The following is a 21272-nucleotide window of genomic DNA, read 5'->3' as shown; positions in this document are numbered from 1 at the left end:
TTAGATAAAGCAAAACCAAACCAAACCAAACCAAACCAAACCAAACCAAAAAGTATTGTTTTTGGAGTATAAGCTGGAAAATAGCATGCAAGCAAAATCTTGGCTTGTGGCAACAAGACTATGGAATTTACTTTGTTTCTCAACTGCCAGGGCAATAGACCCCTTGAACATTATAACTGTAGCTATGTTGGGTGTAGGAGATGAAATTTTTGTATTTATTCAAAGGAGATTGAGTTTTAATAGACTGAAAACAATAATCTAGGAGGAAATGGAGTTCTCAATCTTCTTGCCATTCATTCATTCCTATAGTCTTGTTTTTGGTACACATTTTGTGTACCAACCACTGAAGTTTAGTTTATGTCATTGTTTTTATCTTGAATAATTTCAAAGGATTTACAAGTTTCACCAAACCATTTAATTATAACAATATTGGAATAAAGCATAAAAGAAAGAAAAAATAAATACACTATTCGTGAGCTTGACTGCAGTTGACATGAGAGTATAATTGTTTAGCAGGGTAAATGGAGCCAGGGCAAATTGTAAAGTCATTGTAGTCAGGGTAACTTGAGACCATACAATGGATTATACTATTCCTACAGTGGTCCAAGGAAGCAATTTCTACAGTGGTCCAAGGTCTATGAACTTGGATGAAAACAACAACAACAAAACTATACCTTTCTTTTTCTTTGTTTTTCTTGCCTCTAAATGAAATTGAGCATTTCTTTCAATTGTTACTGTAGGCAACAAGCCATAGCCATAGCATAGCAGTACTTATGACCTTGTTGTCAATAAAATCATAGATATTTTTATATCATGTTACAGTTGTTACAGATATTTTGAACTATCATGTATGTTATCATCACTTCAAAATATAATGGTCATTGGATTTGTCACTTTATTTAGTACATCAGTAAAGAAGTCACATATATTATTACATTACAAATTGTTTTTAAAATGTTTTTAATTTTTCTAATATAATTAATTTCTTTTGTATCTTATGTACTTTTTAAATGAGTCTAATATTATTCTAAGGAGGAGCCCATAGGCTTTGCCAGGCCCCACAGGGACCCGAAGCATTCTAAACACTAGGGTAGAAGAAAACACAAGTCCATAGAAGAAAATTATTTTCCCAGACACTAAATAAAGTATAGAACACACAAACAGCATCATGTGCGTCCGTTTGCCAACAAAAAGATATTGAGTGATATATTGGAAAATAAATTCAAAATGGATTAGAGAGCTATATGTGAGACAGGAAACCATCAAAATCCTAGAGGAGAACACAGGCAGCAACCTCTTTGACCTCAGGCATAGCAACTTCTTACTAGATACATCACTGCAGGCAAAGGAAACAAAAGCAAAAATGAACTATTGGGGCTTCATCAAGATAAATCTTCTGCACAGAGAAGGAAACAGTCAACAAAACTAAAAAGCAGCCTATGGAATGGGAGAAGATATTTGCAAATGACATATCTGATAAGGGATTACTATCCAAAATATATAGAGACTCAACATCCAAAAACAAAAAATCCAGTTAAGAAATGGGCAGAATACATGAATAGACGTTTTCCTAAAGAAGACATACAAATGGCTAACAAATACATGAAAAGATGTTCAACATTACTCATCATCAGGGAAATACAAATCAAAACCATGATGAGATACCAGCTCACACCTGTCAATATAGCTAAATGAACCTGGGAAATGGTGGATGTTGGCAAAGATGCAGAGAAAGGGAAACCCTTTTACACTGTTGGTGGGAATAAAAACTGGTGCAGCCGCTCTGGTAAACAGTATGGAGGATCCTCAAAAAGTTAAAAATAGAACTACCCTATGATACAGCAATTGCATTACTAGATATTTACTCAAAGTATACAAAAATATTGATTCAAAGGCGCATCGGCACCTTAATGGTTATAGCAGCATTATCAACAATAACCAAATTATGGAAAGGGCCCAAGCAAGTGTCCATTGGCTAATGAATATATATATATATATATATATATATATATATATATATATATACTCAGCCATAATAAAAGAATGAAATCTTGCCATTTACAGGGACATGGATGGAACTAGAGTATATTATGCTAAGTGAATTAAGTCAGTCAAAGATAAATACCCTATGATTTCACTCCTATGTGAAGTTTAAGAAACAAAGCAGATGAACATAGGGGGAGAAAAGAGGGAGAGGCAAACCATAAGACAGACTCTTAACTATAGAGAACAAACAGCGTTGGTGGAGAGAGGTAGTGGGAGATGGGCTAAATGAGTGATGGGTGTGAAGAGGGCGCTTGTGATGAGTACTATTATATGTAAGTGATGAATCACTAAATTCTACTCCTGAAACTAATATTACACTATATGATAACAATTGGAATTAAAAACTTGGGGGCAGCTTGGGTGGCTCAGCAGTTTAGCACTGCCTTCAGCCTAGGGTGTGATCCTGGGGCCCCGGGATTGAGTCCCACGTCAGGCTCCCTTCATGGAGCCTGTTTCTCCCTCTGCCTGTGTCTTTGCCTCTCTCTCTCTCTCTCTCTCTCTCTGTGTGTGTGTCTCTCATGAATAAATAATTAAAATCTTAAAAAAAAACAGAGAAAAAGGGAAAGTTACATTTTGTAAAAATATATATAGCCAATGAAAGAATTTTTAATTTATACTTAATAAAAATGAAAAGCAAAACATTATGAAAAACTTGGCAAATCTATGGTGGAGTGAAAATCATGATAAAAACAAATTAGTGTGATCTGCTTGGTTTTACATTATGTGTTGATAGAACTTGGAAAACCTAGAGGAATGAAGAGATAACAAAATACATACTAATCAGAAAAGCCATGGTCATATCTTGTGGATTGTACAACAAGGAAAGGAGTCCTAGAATGAAGTGCCTATGGAGGAAGATGAAAGAGAGATTCTAGCATCTAAAAGAAGGCTAGATAGTGCATACCCAATGAGAAAAAGAAAAAGATGATTTCAGTGAAAAGTAAGTTCCTCTCCACCCGGAAAAATGGGTGGGCGTTCAGAGATGTGGGAGCAGACTTGTGGGTACAGTATAGGCTGGTAACCTCACATAGCAGAAGGCAGTCAGAGAACATTAAAAGGTTGAGAATTCCTGGGATAGAAACATTGCAGGAATTGTTAACTAAATTATCTAGGAAATGGTACTAAAAATGCTGGTGAGAGTAGTTTTGCTGGGCTAGGTCAGATGGAGTTCTCTGTTTGCTTTCCAGGAAGTGGTACTGACTAAATGCAAGGTTGGTCTAGAAAAGTAGTGAGTAATCAGCCCCACTGAAAGTGCCAGGATTGGACTGAAGAAAGCAAATGTGGTATGGGCTGTGGAGGTTAGTACTTCTGTGGCCTGAGTGGAAAAAAAAACCTTTCTCTAGACTTACCTGACTGTACAGGAAAGAAACATTGCAGCAGCGTTGTTGGGTGGAATAGAGCAGGCACTAAAGGCTAGATTTGCCTAAGAGTTCTAGATTCATATGCAGTTTTCACACATTTAACTTTGATGAATATTAGTATTTGATGTATAGCAGTTATAACAACTAACATTTATTCGGTATTTACTATGAATTCAGATTTTATCGTAAGAATTCACATATTTACTACTTACCTTAATCTTCAAACTAATGCTATGAAGAGGGTAGTATTATTATTCCATTCAACAGATATGTTCTATAGTATGGTTTTATTAATTGAACTCTTAGTATAACAATTAAATATCTAACTTTTAATTAACCTAATTAACCTTTTGATTTTTTTAATCATCCACAGATCTGGAGGTCAGCTGGGGCAGCTCTGTTTCAGCCTGGGAGTTGGGTTCAGGTCTGTTTCACATGTCTCTTATTCAAGGACCAGGTTGAATGAGCAGTGTCCACCTACAGAAAGCTGTTCCCATAGAGAATGGTCTCTACTTATGTCATATCCACTTAACTTTCCCCGTTAGGGAAATAACTAACACAGAAATAAGTCATCTGGCCAAAGTCAATGGGCCAGGGGTATATAAATTCTCAGCCTCTTCTGTTGTGAGGCACTGCAAAGCAGCATGGCAATGGGTCTGAGTATGTATAATTCTTTCAGAAGGAGTGAAGAACTGGGAACAAAATCTTGCCTTCAAGCTGGAAAACTGGGACCATGAGAAGGAGAAAAATTTCCAAGAAGGAAATCTTCAGTAGTAGTTACAGAGAGGGTCAATAACTGTGCTATGATAAGACTGTTGGAATTTGTGGCTAGATATCATGTTTAGTGGAGCATATTAGCAAAGTGGTGGTGGGGGTGCTCAAACCATATGGCAGTAGAGGTAAGGTTGCCAGATTAAGCAAATAAAAATATAGGAAGCCAAATTAAATTTGAATTTCTAATAAAAATAAATAATTTTAAAATCATATTTAAATTTAATTATTCATTTTAAAAATGAAATACAAATGTAACCGAGTATTCTGTATTTGATTTGGTATGTTGGGTTATGTTGGGATTATGAATGAGTAGTAGGTGAGGTATTGGAGCCAAAATAGAAGAGATCACTATGGAAGTTGGGTGATAAAGGCAAAAGGAGGGATAAACTAGAAGATCTATATAATTAAGAAGAGCTCTATTAGCAGTAAAGGCCTGACCTACATTATTAGAGATCATCACATATATACCCATGATGGATGTATGTTGGTGGAGGGGGGTATGTAACACTGACCATTTGGGGAGCTAATGAGACAAAAGTTTTAGCAGGAACTGGATGCAGCCACCCAGAGCATCTCTGTATGGCAATTTGAAAAAGAAAAAAGAGGAAAGGAAAATCCCAAAAGTGAATGACTCAGTCTCAAGCTGAGATTAGAGTAACCTGTGTGAGACTAACTAATGAAAGTGTCATTATGTGATTGGCCATGATACTGACCACGTTTAGTTTACACCTAGGAATTGTGAATACTTGCATATGTTGTCTTCTTGATAGGTACCTGAGGAACCAGGATGGAAGGTAGGATGTGGGAGTTGTGTAAGGCCTGATGACTTCTGAGCTCCTCTAAGAAGGGACTCTATGTATAGATGAGGAGTCTTGGAAACTATTTTTGGGAGCAAATAACTTAGCCTATGGACTGACTCTGGGTGGACTTAAATGCTCCATGGGGCTGGGATTCAGTGCTGATCAGTTCAACCTCAAGGTGTGAATTTTTGTGACTGATGCAGAATTGAGGGTACTGTGCACTGGGACTAGGGACAAGGAGTCAGGTAGAGGTACTCAAAAGACAATTTTACCTTGGAACCAAAGGATAAGTCGGGGGCTCAGCTAAGGACAATTTTGTTCTATCTTTATTAATACTCTTCTTGAGAGCTGGTATGTTATATTCAAGAAGTTTGATAATGCAAATGGTGAGTGCAGTCAGAGGAGGATGCAGAGGAGAGAATTATAGGACAAAAGTTTTAGAAAGAGGGCTCAGCAGATGCAGAAGAGTTCACCTGCCTCCTTTCCCTATTTCCTCACCTCCTGTAGTAATGGCAGAGTGCTTGAGATGTACAACAGGAGACCTTACTGGCTGGGAATGTGTTGGGTCTTTTCCATGTAAGTATCTTGGCTGTAGACATCTTTGCCACAAGCATTTTTACCACACAGCTGTCTGTAAGGCAATTTTGCTATAAAAGGTAAAATCACAAAAAATTTAAAAATGAATAAAATTTTAATAAATAAAAATTCATTAAAAAGGACATAATGAAACATGGAAAATGAATAACAAAATTAAAAAGCTTTTATTGTGAAATATAAAATATTTGAATACAGGGCAGCCCGGGTGGCTCAGCGGTTTAGTGACGCTTTCAGCCCAGGGCCTGATCCTGGAGTCCGGGATTGAGTCCCACATCAGGCTCCCTGCATGGAGCCTGCCTCTCTCTCTCTCTCTGAACGAAGAAATAAAAATCTTAAAAAAAATTTTTTTTTGAATACATTTAAAATGTATGTAGATTCATGGCAATGCTGTGCAAAAAAGATTTTGTGGTTTGTACCTATCTTTGAAATTTTTCATTCTTTGTATTACACACATTTTTTTTTGCTTGTTGATTTGTCTCTTTGTTCAGCATATACTTTTTTAAAATAAATCTTTCTTCATTAAGCAAGGTATCAGTTTCCAAATACTAGGATGTATATTTGTAACTGAGTTTTGTATTGCTTAATGAAAGCCTTCTACACTGTTGTTTTTGGCATATTGTTCTTGACATATTGTCATTGATAGATGTCCTAAAGTTCTATGGGTTCAAAATTCCATACCATTGTAATAGACCATTATGAGAGCTAAGATTTACATAGTATAAAAATGAAAATACTATGTCAATGGAGAAACTATCAACCAGTTGATGAAACCAACAAAGTCAAATCAAACCATCAACCAGTTTTGTTGTTGTTTTTATGTTATAGAGTGAAATTGCCTGATAGCCAGTTTTAGTTATATGGTGAAAAGGTTTGCGGCAAAAATACTTGTGGACAAGAGGTCTATGGTAAAGATGCTTATGGCAAAAGTACTTAGAACTGGCTGGAAGTTGTGTTAAGGCAGAGTGGTTTGGGTTAGAATTCTTTCCTTTCTTTCCCATCTGATGGACTCTTCATTCTTTTTTTTTTTTTTTTTTAAATTTTATTTATTTATGATAGTCACAGAGAGAGAGAGAGAGAGAGAGAGAGAGGGCAGAGACACAGGCAGAGGGAGAAGCAGGCTCCATGCACCAGGAGCCCGATGTGGGATTCGATCCTGGGTCTCCAGGATCGCGCCCTAGGCCAAAGGCAGGCGCCAAACCGCTGCGCCACCCAGGGATCCCTGGACTCTTCATTCTTAAATGAAGTTGATCTAGCTCAACTATCAGGGCATAATGGAGGATGCAAAGTGTTTAGCGGGGCAGGCTCTGGAGTCAGACTTTGGTATATCCCAGCTCCATCACTAACCAGTGCTGTGACCTTTGGCCTGTTATTCATCTTCTCCAAGCTGCAGATCCTACACTTGAAATAGGGTTATAAGAGTTCTTAACTCTTAGGGCTATTGTGAGAATTAAAGGCAATCCCATAGCCCTTTGCATACAAATGAAAATACATTACTGTAATTATTTATGTCATGATCTCTCTTAATAGATAAAGAGCTCCTTTAAGATGGTCAGGGTTTTTTTGTTTGTTTTTCTTTTGTTTTTCATTTTTACATCCCAAGTAAATATACATGACATCTAGTACTCAACAAAGCCCTTAATAATGTTAGTTAAGTATAATCAGAACATATATCTCTGGCTGGGATTTCTAGATATTAAGTTGTCAAAGTCAGCAAAAAACCCATGAAGACAGCAAAATTGCCTTTCTCATGGTTACTAACTCTCCACCACTGTAGGCCCTGAAGTCATCATGCCAGGCAGACTTACCTGATTTGAAGAGAGATTTCTGCTTTTCTCTGTCTAGACAAAGAATTTTAAGGCTGTATTTAGTTGCCTCCTGTTTTAATGTCAGACTTGCCCTTGCCCTCCCCCGATTATGTGTTAAACAGCTCTGCTTTGACAGCTTGATGTAAACTGAACTAATCTGTTGTTTTTGTCTTCTCCACCCAATCTAACAGATAATTTCATGTCTTGTAGACCAAACAACTGGTTGACTCAATAGGGTAAAATTCAGTCAACTGTTTAAAAAACTTTAAACAACTGATATAGTGACATGTCTCACATTGCTTTATTGTCTCAAATTTGATACTGATTTAGTTGTGTTTATTTTGCTTTACGTTAAAGCCAGTGTGGTCTATAAAAATATTAAGGGTTTTAAAAAAGTAGAGACTGGATCCTAACAGTGATTTACTACAAATAAACTGCAATATGAAATTATTGCTTACCAAGTATTTTGTGAGGATAATTATGAAATACATGAACACACTTCTGGAGAAGCAAAGAGTCTTAAAATTAAATTAAGACAGCTAATAATTTCTCTTTTAACATATTATTTATGAAGCTTCATCTACTATATGTGAATACATATTTATTCCCTAAGAACCTACTAAAGATAATTTAATGGATTGCTTGGTTTGTTAAGTTGGCCTCACCTAAGGCAAAGATTTATAAATCAGTCAGGAGTTCAAGAAAAGATGGAATGAGGAGACAGGTTGCTTTGATGAGAGACGCGGGAGTTAATATTCTGATATGTGACATAACTGGAAATGATTTGGCAATTGGACAAGAGAGTTGTCTCTTTTATTAGCACACTCAAACAGCAGCAGAAAAACAACCTTCCATATGATTCTTACCGAGATTTATTGTTTTTAATAATGCCACTTTTCAGAAGTATAGTCATGTGTTCACTTAGACAGGCTAACAAAGTGAAAACTTGTATGTGATGCAAAGTACCCTTTGGGCGTAGATTAAGACAGATATAGTGCAGTGACAAGTCAAGTCAAATGCCCACAGCAGACAACAAATCTCAGCGTCCTTTTCCCATGATCTGGCTCCCATTTTGCACCATAGAACCCACAATGGAAATCTGGCAAAACATAGAACACAGATGGCTACCAACTGACATGAAAAGTAAATTTTATTAAACATGTTTACATACATGAGTTGTTCATTTTAAAAGCACAGGGGAGTGTTAAGACAAGTGGTCAAAATAGAAAGATACTACCCAATTATAATTAGTTGATTGTTGGCCACTAAGACAGAACGGAATCTAGTAGAAGTGCACCAATGCTTCAGTTCTTCCTGCTCAGCATGGTGAGTATAGTGGTCAATCTGTGCCCTGTGGAATGATGGGCAGATAATTCTGGTATGTGTAAATAATAATAAATAATTCACTTGGTGCAGGCAGTATGTCTATGGATTAAAACCTAGTGTGTAACACAGTGTCTACATGTGGTACAGCCCCACGGTAGGAATCTACACCAAAATATTAATTAGAAGGAATTTGGTCCATACTACATCACGTTTTCCAGAGGGTAAAAAATAAAGTCCATCTATAGACATTTCACCCCAAACTCACAGACGGAGTATGGCTAAAACCTGCAAAATGTCTATAACAAAAATGGATGGCTTAGATTTCTTGGTTATTTCAGTAGAGTAATTAACGAGCAAACTGTACAAGTACATGCAACATACAAGCTGGCCTAAGGTGGAACTAACATACATTATTAAATAACCTATTTTTTCATTTTTTCTTTTCTTTATTCTTTTTCTTTCTTTTCCTTTCTTTTCTTTTTCTTCTTTTTTTTTCTTTTTTTTCTTTTTTTTTACAAAACGTGCATGCAGCTTTGAACAGTTCCAAGTCATGCTGCTCTATTTGTGTGATCACAAAAATTGAATGACTCATAAAAGGAGGGAGAACATATCAATGCATCTGCAGAGTCTGCAGTTTGTAGCACTTATACAGAATGTCACAAGGGAAATTCAAGGCCAAGAAAAACTCAAATGAAGAAAATGCAAGTTGAAATTTGACTGTTTTATTCCCCCCACCCCAGAAGTAAGATACTTTGCATTAAAAAATCAAGCTTTGTGCTTGCATCGATCTCAAAGAAATGTAAACTAAAATTTGATAAAAACATCACTTTAGTGCAGAATATTTCAACTGGAATTTCCAGTGGAATACTGGACAGCTCATACCATGCTCTTTCTGGGGCAGATGGGTATGTCTACGTGGAGACATGGCCGAGAGGCCTGGGCATAACTGTAAGTGTTTTCAGCTCAAATCTGTTTCTAGTTTTTAGTCACCATTTTGGGGAGTCAAAAGTATGGTTTATACACATGAGCATATACTTTTTTGGGGAGATATCAGAAAGAAGAAGTTATTATGAGGAGAGTTTCCAAAGTACAGTTATGTGGTTAGTTTTAATTCCCAGCATTTGTTGCAGGTTGACTTCTTTAAAAATCTTCCATGGAGAACAATGGAAAACATAAATTACTTTTTTAGAACGCAAACAGATTATTCTTCATTAAAAAAAAGTGATTCTATGATTATTTGTTTTAGAAGATAACTTTTTGTTTTCTGGGTTTCCACACATAAGACTGAAGTATTATAAAATGAAAGCCAGTGAAACCCTTCATTGGCCTCATCTTGCCTAGTTGTTGAACACTTTGGGGAGATGCCACAGAGACTGCTTCAGCCCTTTGGTGCTTTTGGGAAAAGAAAGGAAAGGTCTTTGTAAGCATCATGAGGCCTGTCATGACATATCCAAAAACTAGTGGAAATAACAAATACAGTGAAAAATAAAACAAAACAGATCAAGAAACCAAAACCCAACAAATAATACACAAATAAAACACACAGAACAAAATTTCTCAAACACCAAGGAAATAACACTGCTTGTGGTCTGTGCAGAAACGTGTAAAATACAACTTTTCAGAGTGAGAGTTTCCAGTTTGTTCAATTTGGGGTGCGTGTGTGTGTGTATGTGTGTGTTTGTGTGTGTGTATTTGAAGTTTCCTCTTTTTCTGTTTGTTCGAAGCATCAGTGACTCTCACTAGCATGTTGACTCTTACTGTAATTTGATAGACTGTCTTGTTCTGTCATATGAAGCCAGGTTCTAAACAAGTGGGACATATTATTGAAAACTACTACAGGCAAAACACAAGTTGATTGTCTGTCTCCAACAATGCTTTTGATCATGAAATATCTGGTTCAGATTATTATCCTGAAAGGTAGAGTTTCACTGGAATGACTCTTGTATGAGTTCACTATGAGCGGATGCAGGGAGGCCCAGTTGAACTTTCCAGAGATGACTGGGAAGCCCGGCGGGTCAGGGGAGTGAGTGTGGGATCCACCAGGGATGATGGTGGGAACAACTTGTACCATCCAATTACCATACTGGAGAGATCAAGTTCTTCCAGCAAGATCTGTGCCACACCCATAAAGCATTTATGGTCCATTCTGCCATAGTCCCCCCAGACGATCACCTGCAGAGACAAAGAAATGCCATACAACTTGAAGGGCTCTTTTTTTCATATTTGAAGGCTAAAAACAACTATTCTGTAAAAGTGGGCCAATCAGTGAAGCAGAGGAAATGAATATAACTGACACCAAAGAGGAAGAACAGATAGAAAGATACTAACATTAAAGTGCTCAAAGAGACACTATATGATAATTTTTAGATTTGATAATGTTTCCCTATCAATGAGGGGTATTATCTACGTAAACCATGTTAAAGAAGTAAATATATAAGTTTATCTTATCTAATAAGTCATGTGCAGGGCCAGATAAATAAAAATTAAAATTTGTATAAGTTAGCAGAGCAAAACAACATAATTCAGTGTACAGAGGAGTGTGTATATGGATGATGATGGAGTATGTGTATGTATGTATATGATCACGGATTGTGTACAAAGAATGAGAACATTCATTACATTTCTTTTACATTATGTACTTGTTAGTGATGTGACAGGTTGAAAAATAATTGTAAGCCAGTGCCTTCTGAGCATCTGCCTGACAATTCTGATTTGATCAGATGATTAATAAGTCCTATTATTAATTGACGAATAATATTCGTCCTATTGCTTACAGGCAGTTAGTACAATCTGGGTCAACTCCTATTGGCATCAGATAAGCATTCCATTACACTTACTCCTACTAGGTTCTGTTTTCCAATCCTTTGGTCATCTGTAAAGGTTCTCCACTGAAATCATTCACCGGCTTACAGGACTGCTGAAACTTGCCTTTTCAATTTACTGAGTAATTTTGCCAAATTATTTAATCTCTGTGATCCTCATACATAATCTGTATAATGGGGATTATGATATTTTATGCACACAATAGTTAAAATGTTTAAAAGAAGTGTATGTTTAAAAGAATGCATGGGGGTGTCTGGGTGGTGCAGTCAGTTGACCGTCGGATTCTTGGTTTTGGCTCAAGTCAGGGTCTTGGGGTTGTGAAATGGAGCCCTGCATCGGGCTCTGTGCTCAGCATGGAGTCTGCTTGGGATTCTCTCTTCCTCTGCACATCCCCCCTGCTCTCTCTAAAATAAATAAATCTTAAAAAAAGAAGTAATGTAATAGAATTACTTAATATGTCTGATATTCACCAGTCCTGAATATTCTCTTTTTCTTTCCTTTCTTCCTTTTTGTATCCCATGTCTGGCACATAGCAATGCTCAATAAATCATTGCATCATTTGCCTTGATTATCTATCTATCTACCTACCTACCTAGCCAGCTATCTATTGAGAAGAGGGGGTGTGAGAGCAGGACAAAAACTGAAGGAGAGGATGAGGAGAAGGAAAAAAACAAGGGAGATAAAATAAAGATTATGTTTTCCATTAGATTCATCAGATATTTTTAATACTACATATTGTTTATACTGTAATTTAACAATTTGTCTTTTTCTACTCAAAGATGTTACACATTTCTCCTTACTGAAATTTATTCTTTTCATGTTTGACCACCTCTTCAGTGTTTATATGAATAATTTGGACATTATAATGTAAAAACTCAAACTTTTACCAACCTGAAGAACTTTACCCTGTGGACTTTCATCAAAAACCAGGGACTGTTGATATAAAGGATCAAGGGTTTTTCGTGCAATTCTTGTCTTCTTTTTGGCTATACAGGCCCCGTTTTCCAAAAGATATACTTTGACGTATGGAGCTGAACAAAGTAATATTTAACATATAAGAAGTTAATCCTTCAGTGAAATTGATTTGGAGAATGCTTTATTAGAGAATTAGAGATGTTTATTGAAAAGTTCCCCATTGATTATTTAAATCATTTTAAATTTCCAGTGCTCCATAAATTCTATTCTTTAAAACTCTTATGTTACCACTAGGCATTTTCTTCATTTCAAGTAAATGTATGCAAAGTTAATCTAAGACTGACTGACCTGAGCTATAGCTGGCATCACAATTCAGGTGTATAACTTAAAGCCCATTGTTTCCTTTTTATGCTTAGAACTAAAAAAAAAATCTTTTTCATTTGTGAATGTGCAGAAAAAAAACACAAGCTAAGAAACAATCATAACTAAACTTTTCTTAATTTGATAATACTCTTCCTTATCCTTTCTGCAGAATAATTGCGCAAGGAAAACCCAAATCCGTTTTTATAGAATCAAAGAATACAGAAAAGCTGCTTTTTTAATCATTCAGATGATGTGAAGTGGAGCATATAGAATTCAAGTGCAGCAAATATTTTGATTTTTTTTGCTTATGTCAGATTCTCTTGTCCAAACTCAGTACCACCTTTCCTTACCAGGTGTAGACTTGGAACCAGGTTTTTGCGTGAGACTTCGTGCTCTAATAACTTCAACTTCTAATTGGCCCTTTTTATCCTCCATTCCAATTTGTATGTCACCTGCAAGTGGAAAGGAAACAAAATGTTTCAGTTTCTTTGCAGTTACACAGAGTTGAAAAAATAGAGGTATACGACAGACCCCATGATCCTAATGGTCTTGATAAAAACCCTAATATTTAGAACCCCAGCTTTCACTTTTATTCCCCTGCCTCCAATCAGGTTTTGAAATGTTTCTCATTATTTTTCTGGTACTAATCCACATTATAAGAATCTCAAATTAGTTTAAAAATCACTTAATTACAATAATACTCAAGTATTTAAGTTATTCTTATACTCTGGTAAGATTTTTCTTTTTTTAAAAAAAAGATTTACTTATTTAGTTATTTGAGAGAGAGAGAGAGAGAGCATGCACAAGAAGGGGAAGCAGCAGAGGGAGAAGCAGGCTCCCCACTAAGCAGGGAGCCCAATGAGGGGCTCTATCCTAGGACTCCAGAATCATGACCTGAGCTGAAGGCAGATGTTCAACCAACTGAGCCACCCAGGCTCCCCAAAGAGCACAAACAGAAAGAACTGCAGGCAGAGAGAGAGGGAGAAACAGGCTCCCCACTGAGCAGAGAGCCTGACATGGAGCTTGATCCCAGGACCCTGGAATCATGACTTGAGCTGAAGGCAGGAGCTTAACCAACTGAGCCAGCCAGGTGTCTGGTAAGATTTCTTATCCTTTATATAACCTAGTATATAATACTTTTTAGTAAAAAAAGTATAATTATCTATATTTCCATTATCTAGAGAAAACCACTATTAATGTTTTTGGTGAACATTCTAGCAATCTCATAAATACTTTCTCTTTCTTTCATTAACTCCCTCCCTTCATTCCTTTCTCTCTCTCTCTCTCTCTCTCTCTCTCTCCCCCTACCTACCTACCTATCTCTATCATGATCATATATCCTCAATTGACTATATGGACCAGTGAATGGGCATGTCATTACCTGTTTAACAAGATCCCTGTTGATGGAAATATCTATGGTTAGGTAGGTTATCTATCATAGGTTATATATGTTGTTGCTATTATAAATAGCACCACAATGAACAGCTTAATACAGAATTTTTGCACAATTGGTGTGCATTCTCAAATTTTTAATTATTGGGTCTATTTAAATGGACAATCAAAAATTCCATGCATATTGCCAAATATCCTTCAGAAAGATTGTGCCAGTTTGTACTACCACCAGAAGTATCTGTTTTCCTATATTCTACACCCACTAATAGGAGTATTAGGAATATGGTCTATTTTTTTCCAATCTGATGGTTAAAAAGTTATAATTTGCATTTCTTTGATTAATAGAGAAGCTGAACATATTTCTAAATATTTTTGGTTTGCATGCTTTCTCTTACACTTACCTGTTCATATCCTTTGGCCATTTTTACTGAAGTGCTCACTGTTTTCTGATTGATATGTTATTTGGATTTCCGAAAATGATAAATGTAATTATTTCTAATTTTTTCTAGTTAAATCATCTCTATTTTCTCAGTTGTGAATTCTCTTTATTTGCCAGGTCAGTTGATCAATTCTGTGGCTCTGGATTGTTCATTAGTTTTTTATAACTCTGTTTCAGACCTCAGCTCCCAGATGTCTCTTTTGTTTTTGTTTTAATCACATAGACACATAGTTAAAAAGTCAAACTGTTCCGTAAGTCTTGTTATTAGTATAAAAGATTCCCATTCTCTCTCCCAACTTGCAGCCTTCCAAAGGTCACTGCCTTCAGAATTTTCAATATTTATATCTGATTTATTTTTTTACGACTTGGCATTTCCCTATTTCTAAATATTATATATAATATATATATGTGTGTGTGTGTATATATATATACATATATATATTATAAAATACTACAATAAAAATAAAATACTATAATAAAAATAAAATACTATAATAAAAATAAAAATACATATATATATAAGATTTTATTCATTCATTCATGAGAGACACACACAGAGAGAGAGAGAGAGAGAAAGAGACAGAGAGAGAGAGAGAGAGAGAGAGAGACAGAGACAGAGACACAGGCAGAAGGAGAAGCAGGCTCCATGCAGGGAGCCTGATGTCTCCAGGAGCAAGCCCTGGGCTGAAGGTGGCACTAAACCGCTGAGCCACCTAGGCTGCCCTAAATACTATACTTATAAGGTATTTTCCTATTTTTCAGTTTTAGATATTGTCACTGGCTTCTACCTTCAATCTCCCTCACTCCCTTCCTACTCCCACCATATACTTGACACTTTGTCATTATCCCAATATTAGACTATATAATTATGATTATGTAATTTTTTAAGTTCACCTAGCTCATCTTGTTGAGGTATACCCTCTGGTAACTTTCTGAGCAATGTTGTGTATGAGGAAAATGTTTTGAGACCTTTTCTTTGTCAAAGATTTATGACTAACTTTATTCACTTTGCATCATGTCTTAAGTTAGAAACAGGCATCAGAAATTAGAATAGTCATTTGAAACCAGCAATACCCTTGCTAAAATGTTGCTTCTCACTTATATTAATATTATAATACTTTATTTTTTAAGGTTTTATTTATTTATTTATTTGAGAGAGAGACAGTACAAAAGCAAGAGCAATGGGGAGGGGTAGAGGGAGAAATAGACACCCTGCTGAGCAAGGAGCCAGATGTGGGGGGACTCCATCCCAGGATCCTGGGATCATGATCTGAGCTAAAGGCAGATGCTTAACAGACTGAGCCACCCAGAGGCCCACTATTATGATACTTTAAATGACCTTGTCAATCATGAAACAATTTTCTTATGGAAAAAAAAAAATTCCTACCCATTGCAGGGGTGGCAAGGGTTTGACGGCCAACTAGCTGAGCTGGTCCCAATCCATCAAGAAAATCACTGAATTGACTGTCTGCTCCTAGTCGTACTCCAGGAAATATTAAGCTATTAGCAAAGAGAAAAGAAATCAAAATGTTAGATCTTTTAAAATTCTTTTCATTAACTTCCATTTGACTCCTACTTCTCTTCATGAGTCATAAACATTAGACAGTTTACATTGATTCTTTGCATTCATTGCCTCTGAACCAAGTATATGAAGCTCAGCACTGATTGAGAAAAGGTCTAAATAAATTCTCAAGTTAAGAGCTGATGTTCTATTCAGAAGGGCTTAGCTACAGTTGATATACTAAGTTTTCTGGACATTTACAAATACAAATCCCTACATAAACATATTGCTGACATAAAATATAAGATGCAAATTTTTATATAATGAATTTCACATAAATAACTGTTCATGAACATTAATTAACATTTATGTTCAATTTAAAAAAGGCCTGATAATTTCTTCCAACAAATGTGATAGTACAGTACAAGTTCTTATTTACAAGCAAAACTTGTTTAATTTATTTTTTTTTTAGCGAACTACATTTTTATGTTATCTGAGATTTTCATTCAGTTCAAATGGAAAATAATTGATTAGACTATGTTCATTTCTTACTACATTTTGACTGCCTGAATTCCCTGGGCTGAAGCTCCAGCAGGGAGTGACTATGCTCTTCTGGTTTACTGATGTATCCTGGGCAACAAGAACCATCCTTGCTATGTAGCTGGACTTCAGTAAGGATTTTTTGAATAAGCACATATCTATAGAGATTTATTGTTTCCAGTATACTTTCTCACATATTATTTCCTCACAATCAAGGGAATTGGGGCGGGCACATACTATTATCACATCCAGAGACTATGAAAATCAATCTGTGAGAGGTTAAGTGGTTTATCCACAATGTAGATAAATATTGATTTATTAATTTTATATCAGAAAATAATGTCTCTGGTCTTTCATTTGCACATTGCATTATAATACTTCATCAATACTGGCATTTTGTCAGCAAGTTCATCTCCATAATTTTCGTTCCTGCTTATTTTTGGTCTTAGCTATATCTTGTTAGGAGTGTGCATACCAATCATTTAATCAAATAAACACACCTTTCTAGTGTAAAGCATGTCATGAACAACTTGGCATAATTTTATTTCATTTTCTGAGCAAAATAAAAAAGTGCCAGTAAAGTAAAATAAATTATTACTTTTAGATTGGTAAATGAGATTTTTGAATGGCGATAAATGAATATAGAAAATTTGTACACAATCAATCCCCAAGTAACCCACTGCAGAATAATAATTACTTAGTTGTAAGATCTATCACCTCAGTAAAAGTTTGGTTTTATCAGAAAAATTCTCAAGCATAGAAAAATGCAAGGTTTTCTGCAAGATCTTTATGGAAAAGCAAGTAAGCAAAACATAAATCAAGTTATACTTTTTTCAAGATTAATTAATTTCAAAATAACTAAAACTCTTTAACCAGAAAAATAATGAGTAAGATAAATTCTGGGCTGTTTTCCTAAGATAAAGATGAGTTAGTGATGTTTTTAAAAACAAAAAAATTTAAGTAGCTATTATGAGAGTGTAAGACTTCCAACAACTCAGAACCTAAAACAGTCTGGAGATAAGTAAGAATATAGGAAATTAGTTCTCACTTCTAAATTTTTTTTAAATATTTTATTTATTTATTCATGAGAAACTCAGAGAGACAGCGAGGCAGAGACATAGGCAAAGGGAGAAGCAGGCTCCATGCAGGGAGCCTTATGCAGGACTCAGTCCCAGGACTCCAGGATTGCGCCCTGAGCTGAAGGCAGACACATAACCACTGAGCCACCCAGGTGTCCCTCATTTCTAAATTTTAATTCAGATTTTAGTGTCTTGGCCCGACAATGAGTTTCCTCACATGAAATAATACATTAAATGTGGCATTTCTACAATAAACATCCGGTTATGGACTGTTCTGAACTTTTTGGGATGATGGAGATCACTTTACTCATGTTAGCCCAGATTTTCTTCATACCTTTGAAAGTTCTGAGTGACCAGGAGAGGTGTGTCCCTGCATACGTATCACAAGAGATAAGGCTGTTTTAGAAGGGTTGAACTCCTAGAAAATAAAGAATCTGTACCATAACCATTGGCAGCTTTGTTATTTTACCCGTGACTACACAAACCATGGTCCTAAAGCCATACAGAGGTGCTAATATCACTTACTTTCCCTCGGAGCTGTAACTGTTGATGCTGCCATCAGTAGACTCTCGACTTGGTTGCCTTACCATCTTCCTCATTTCAGCTGCCATTCCTGTTTCTGTGCTTCTCTGGATGGTACTTTTTAACTTCTTGTGGCCTGACTCTGACAAGAGAGAGTAAAAGAAACTCTTAAGTTTTGTCTGGACAGTTTCTCCCTGAATACTGATTGATTCTGCAAATAAAATAATTATGCATAAAATTAAATGCTTACTCGGAAAAAGAGAGTCTAAGAGAATAATCTGATTAGCTAAATCTCTTTGCCAACATGTGCTTTGGCCAAGAGGGGTAGCAGTGGAAGGTAGACCACTGCCTCAGTTCCAGAGACTACTTGAATCTCAGTGAACCAAAATGAATTTATTGACTTATTGCTGCTCAAGTTATCAACTGCAGTGAAAAACGATTTGCCACTGAACTGTCTTATGTGGAAATATAATGCTGAACAAAACAAAAGGTTTTTCCCAATCTGGAGTGTTCTGAACAGACCTAAATGAACAGGCCTTGTCCTTTTTTTTTTTTTTTTTCTAAGATTTTATTTACTTATTCAGAGACACAGAGAGATAGAGAGAGAGAGAGAGAGAGAGGCAGAGACACAGGCAGAGGGAGAAGCAGGCTCCATGCAGGGAGCCAGATGTGGGACTCGATCCCGGGACTCCAGGATCACGCCCTGGGCTGAAGGCGGCAGTAAACTGTTGAGCCACCGGGGCTGCCCCAGGCCTTGTCCTTTAAAGGGGAAGAGGCACAGGGAACCAAGTATGAAAAATAACCAGTTTTGGCCATTTCTCAGCAATCTCATAAAGAGAAACAGTAGTGTTTTATTTAATGATTTTCGAAACACTTTACCATACACATTCTTTTTTGAGATGGCACATAGGAGGCATGTGCCTTTATGGAGGTAGAACAGGTATATCTTAACTCCAAGCTTTTATGGCTCTCTCATTGGTTTTTTGTCTCAGCTGCATGACTTCTGTCTGGCAGTTTTGGGTGTGAGTCTCTTTTGGTATTGTGAATTATAATGGCTGATCATTTTCTTGATAAACTCTAAGTTCAGAGCAACTTAATCAAGCCACTTTGAAATGCACTAACTGGCATTCTATTCATAGCATGGAAATGAAATTCTAAAACATTTGTTTGATTAAAGCAATATCAAAAGGTTAGACAAACACTTAGACTTTTAATACCTGCCACACTTTTTCCATCCACACATCTGATATGAATTTCTGGTTTTCTTTCAGTTTTTCATATAGTATCATTTAATAGCCATTAATATATGAAAAAAGCTCTATATGCATAACCATGTATGTGCGTACACACACGAACTCTTCAACCCTCATACAGCAGATGCTTCAAAACACTCATAAATAAACTATAGGAAACACTGCACGTTTTCCTCATTTTTTGGTCACTGTAATCCTGTTGTAGATTATTTAATAAAAAAAATTGGTTATACTATGTTCAGAATGCTGAATATTCTCTACATAAGAGCCACAGCAATTTCTTAAAAACATAAATCTGAATATGTCATTCCCTTGCTTAAGAGTTTGTGCTTTTCTATTAACAAAATTAAAAGAAAATCCAAAACTGTTACAATGGCCCATAAAATGCCACATAACCTAACCCTTGCTCACCTCTCAGATCTCACACTGCCTCTCATTCCTGTGATCACTTCTCTCCAGTCACACAGTCTTCCCACATTTTCTTGAACACTCCAAGCAGTCTTTTCCTTCTGTCTTTTCCTTTCTGACTTTCTTGCCTTGTCCCCTCACTTTATTCAAGTCTCTGTGCCAATGTCACCCCCTCAGAGAGGCTTTTACTGATGCTTATCACTTTCTATCTCTTTGCTATGCTTGATATTTCTTTATAGCACTGCTCTGTCATTAAATTTCTATTTGTTTGCTGCCTGTTTCCCCAATTAGAATGCCATCTTTATGAGGAGAGGGACATTGTGAATGTTGCTCACTGTTATCCCTAGTATCTAAAACATTGGTATAAACTCAATAGCAAGATCACACATTTTCTTCATTCCTTAATACAAACATGTCTATATCTATTTTTTTTTAATGATTGCACCATTAGGTGGCATCATAATTAAGCCATCTCCTAACTGAGGAGCATTGGGATGTTTCTAGTTGTTACAGGAGAGTTTTTATAGAACAAATTTCCAGAAGTTGAATACTAGTGAAAGGATAGGAATCTATTTAATCTTAATAGCTATTTCTAAATTGCCAAATAGAAACATTATAGTAATTTAAATCACTGCTACCAACATTCATATGGATGTACCCATTTTTCCATCTAAGGCTCAGGGATTCTCTACTTTTCCAAACCCTTCTAGTCTCTGTCTTGCCTATTTGACTCATCCTCGTAGAATTTGTACAATTACTGAATGCAGTGAATTCATTTATGGGCATTCTAGTGCTGTTTTTTATTTATATATTTATTTGTTTGTATATTGTGCCTCCTTCTCAAAATGTAGTTCCTTTATGAAGTCACTATGGTAGAACAACATTTCATTCACACACACATATTGACTAGATTCCACTTGCAGAGTAAAGGCAAGCCCCAAGGGCATATTATGAAATCAAGCTAAGTGGAATTATGCAAGTGTTTCCCTGAAGCAGCAGGAAGCAATAAACCCAGGGTTGAACACCAAATTCTTATTGAGAACAAGGACTATCACAGCTAGGAAAATGAGGGCAAATTTTAAATCTAAATGGTGAGATGATACTGGAAATTGGAGGAGAACAGTTAAGATCAATAGTGGGGAGGTTCAGGTCATTCATTCATCAGTTTTTCATTTATCCATCCATTCAACAAATATTTACTAGTACTTGGGATATGTACACGCTGTTCTAGGTGCTGGGGACATGATGAATGACAAATTTCCTGCTATCATGGAGCTGACATTCTAGTGTGTGTATACAATCAAGACAATGGACGAATAAATATATTC

The 21272-nt window shown here is 36.1% G+C and overlaps 1 protein-coding gene and 1 long non-coding RNA gene across 52 annotated transcripts in view; one reads left to right on the top strand and one right to left on the bottom strand.

The window, feature by feature from the left end:
• The window catches only part of LOC111098312, a 178132-nt gene that overhangs the window by 36772 nt on the left and 120088 nt on the right, over positions 1-21272 (top strand). The gene's annotated exons all lie outside the window — the stretch shown is intronic.
• RIMS1 (regulating synaptic membrane exocytosis 1) overlaps positions 8238-21272 on the bottom strand; it is a 477431-nt gene continuing 464396 nt past the window's right edge. For all 50 annotated transcript variants that reach the window (XM_038554462.1, XM_038554466.1, XM_038554493.1 and 47 more), the window contains 5 exons: positions 18287-18425; positions 16029-16141; positions 13161-13262; positions 12424-12563; positions 8238-10881 (listed from right to left, as the gene is read on the bottom strand). In XM_038554462.1, the coding sequence (XP_038410390.1) occupies positions 10663-10881; positions 12424-12563; positions 13161-13262; positions 16029-16141; positions 18287-18425 (713 nt within the window). In that variant the 3' untranslated portion in view covers positions 8238-10662. The remainder of the gene's footprint in view (positions 10882-12423; positions 12564-13160; positions 13263-16028; positions 16142-18286; positions 18426-21272) is intronic.

This window comes from Canis lupus, chromosome 12 (assembly GCF_011100685.1).
Source record: "Canis lupus familiaris isolate Mischka breed German Shepherd chromosome 12, alternate assembly UU_Cfam_GSD_1.0, whole genome shotgun sequence".
In the NCBI taxonomy this organism is placed as follows: Eukaryota; Metazoa; Chordata; class Mammalia; order Carnivora; family Canidae; genus Canis; species Canis lupus.
This window is presented reverse-complemented; position numbering and strand designations above follow the sequence as displayed.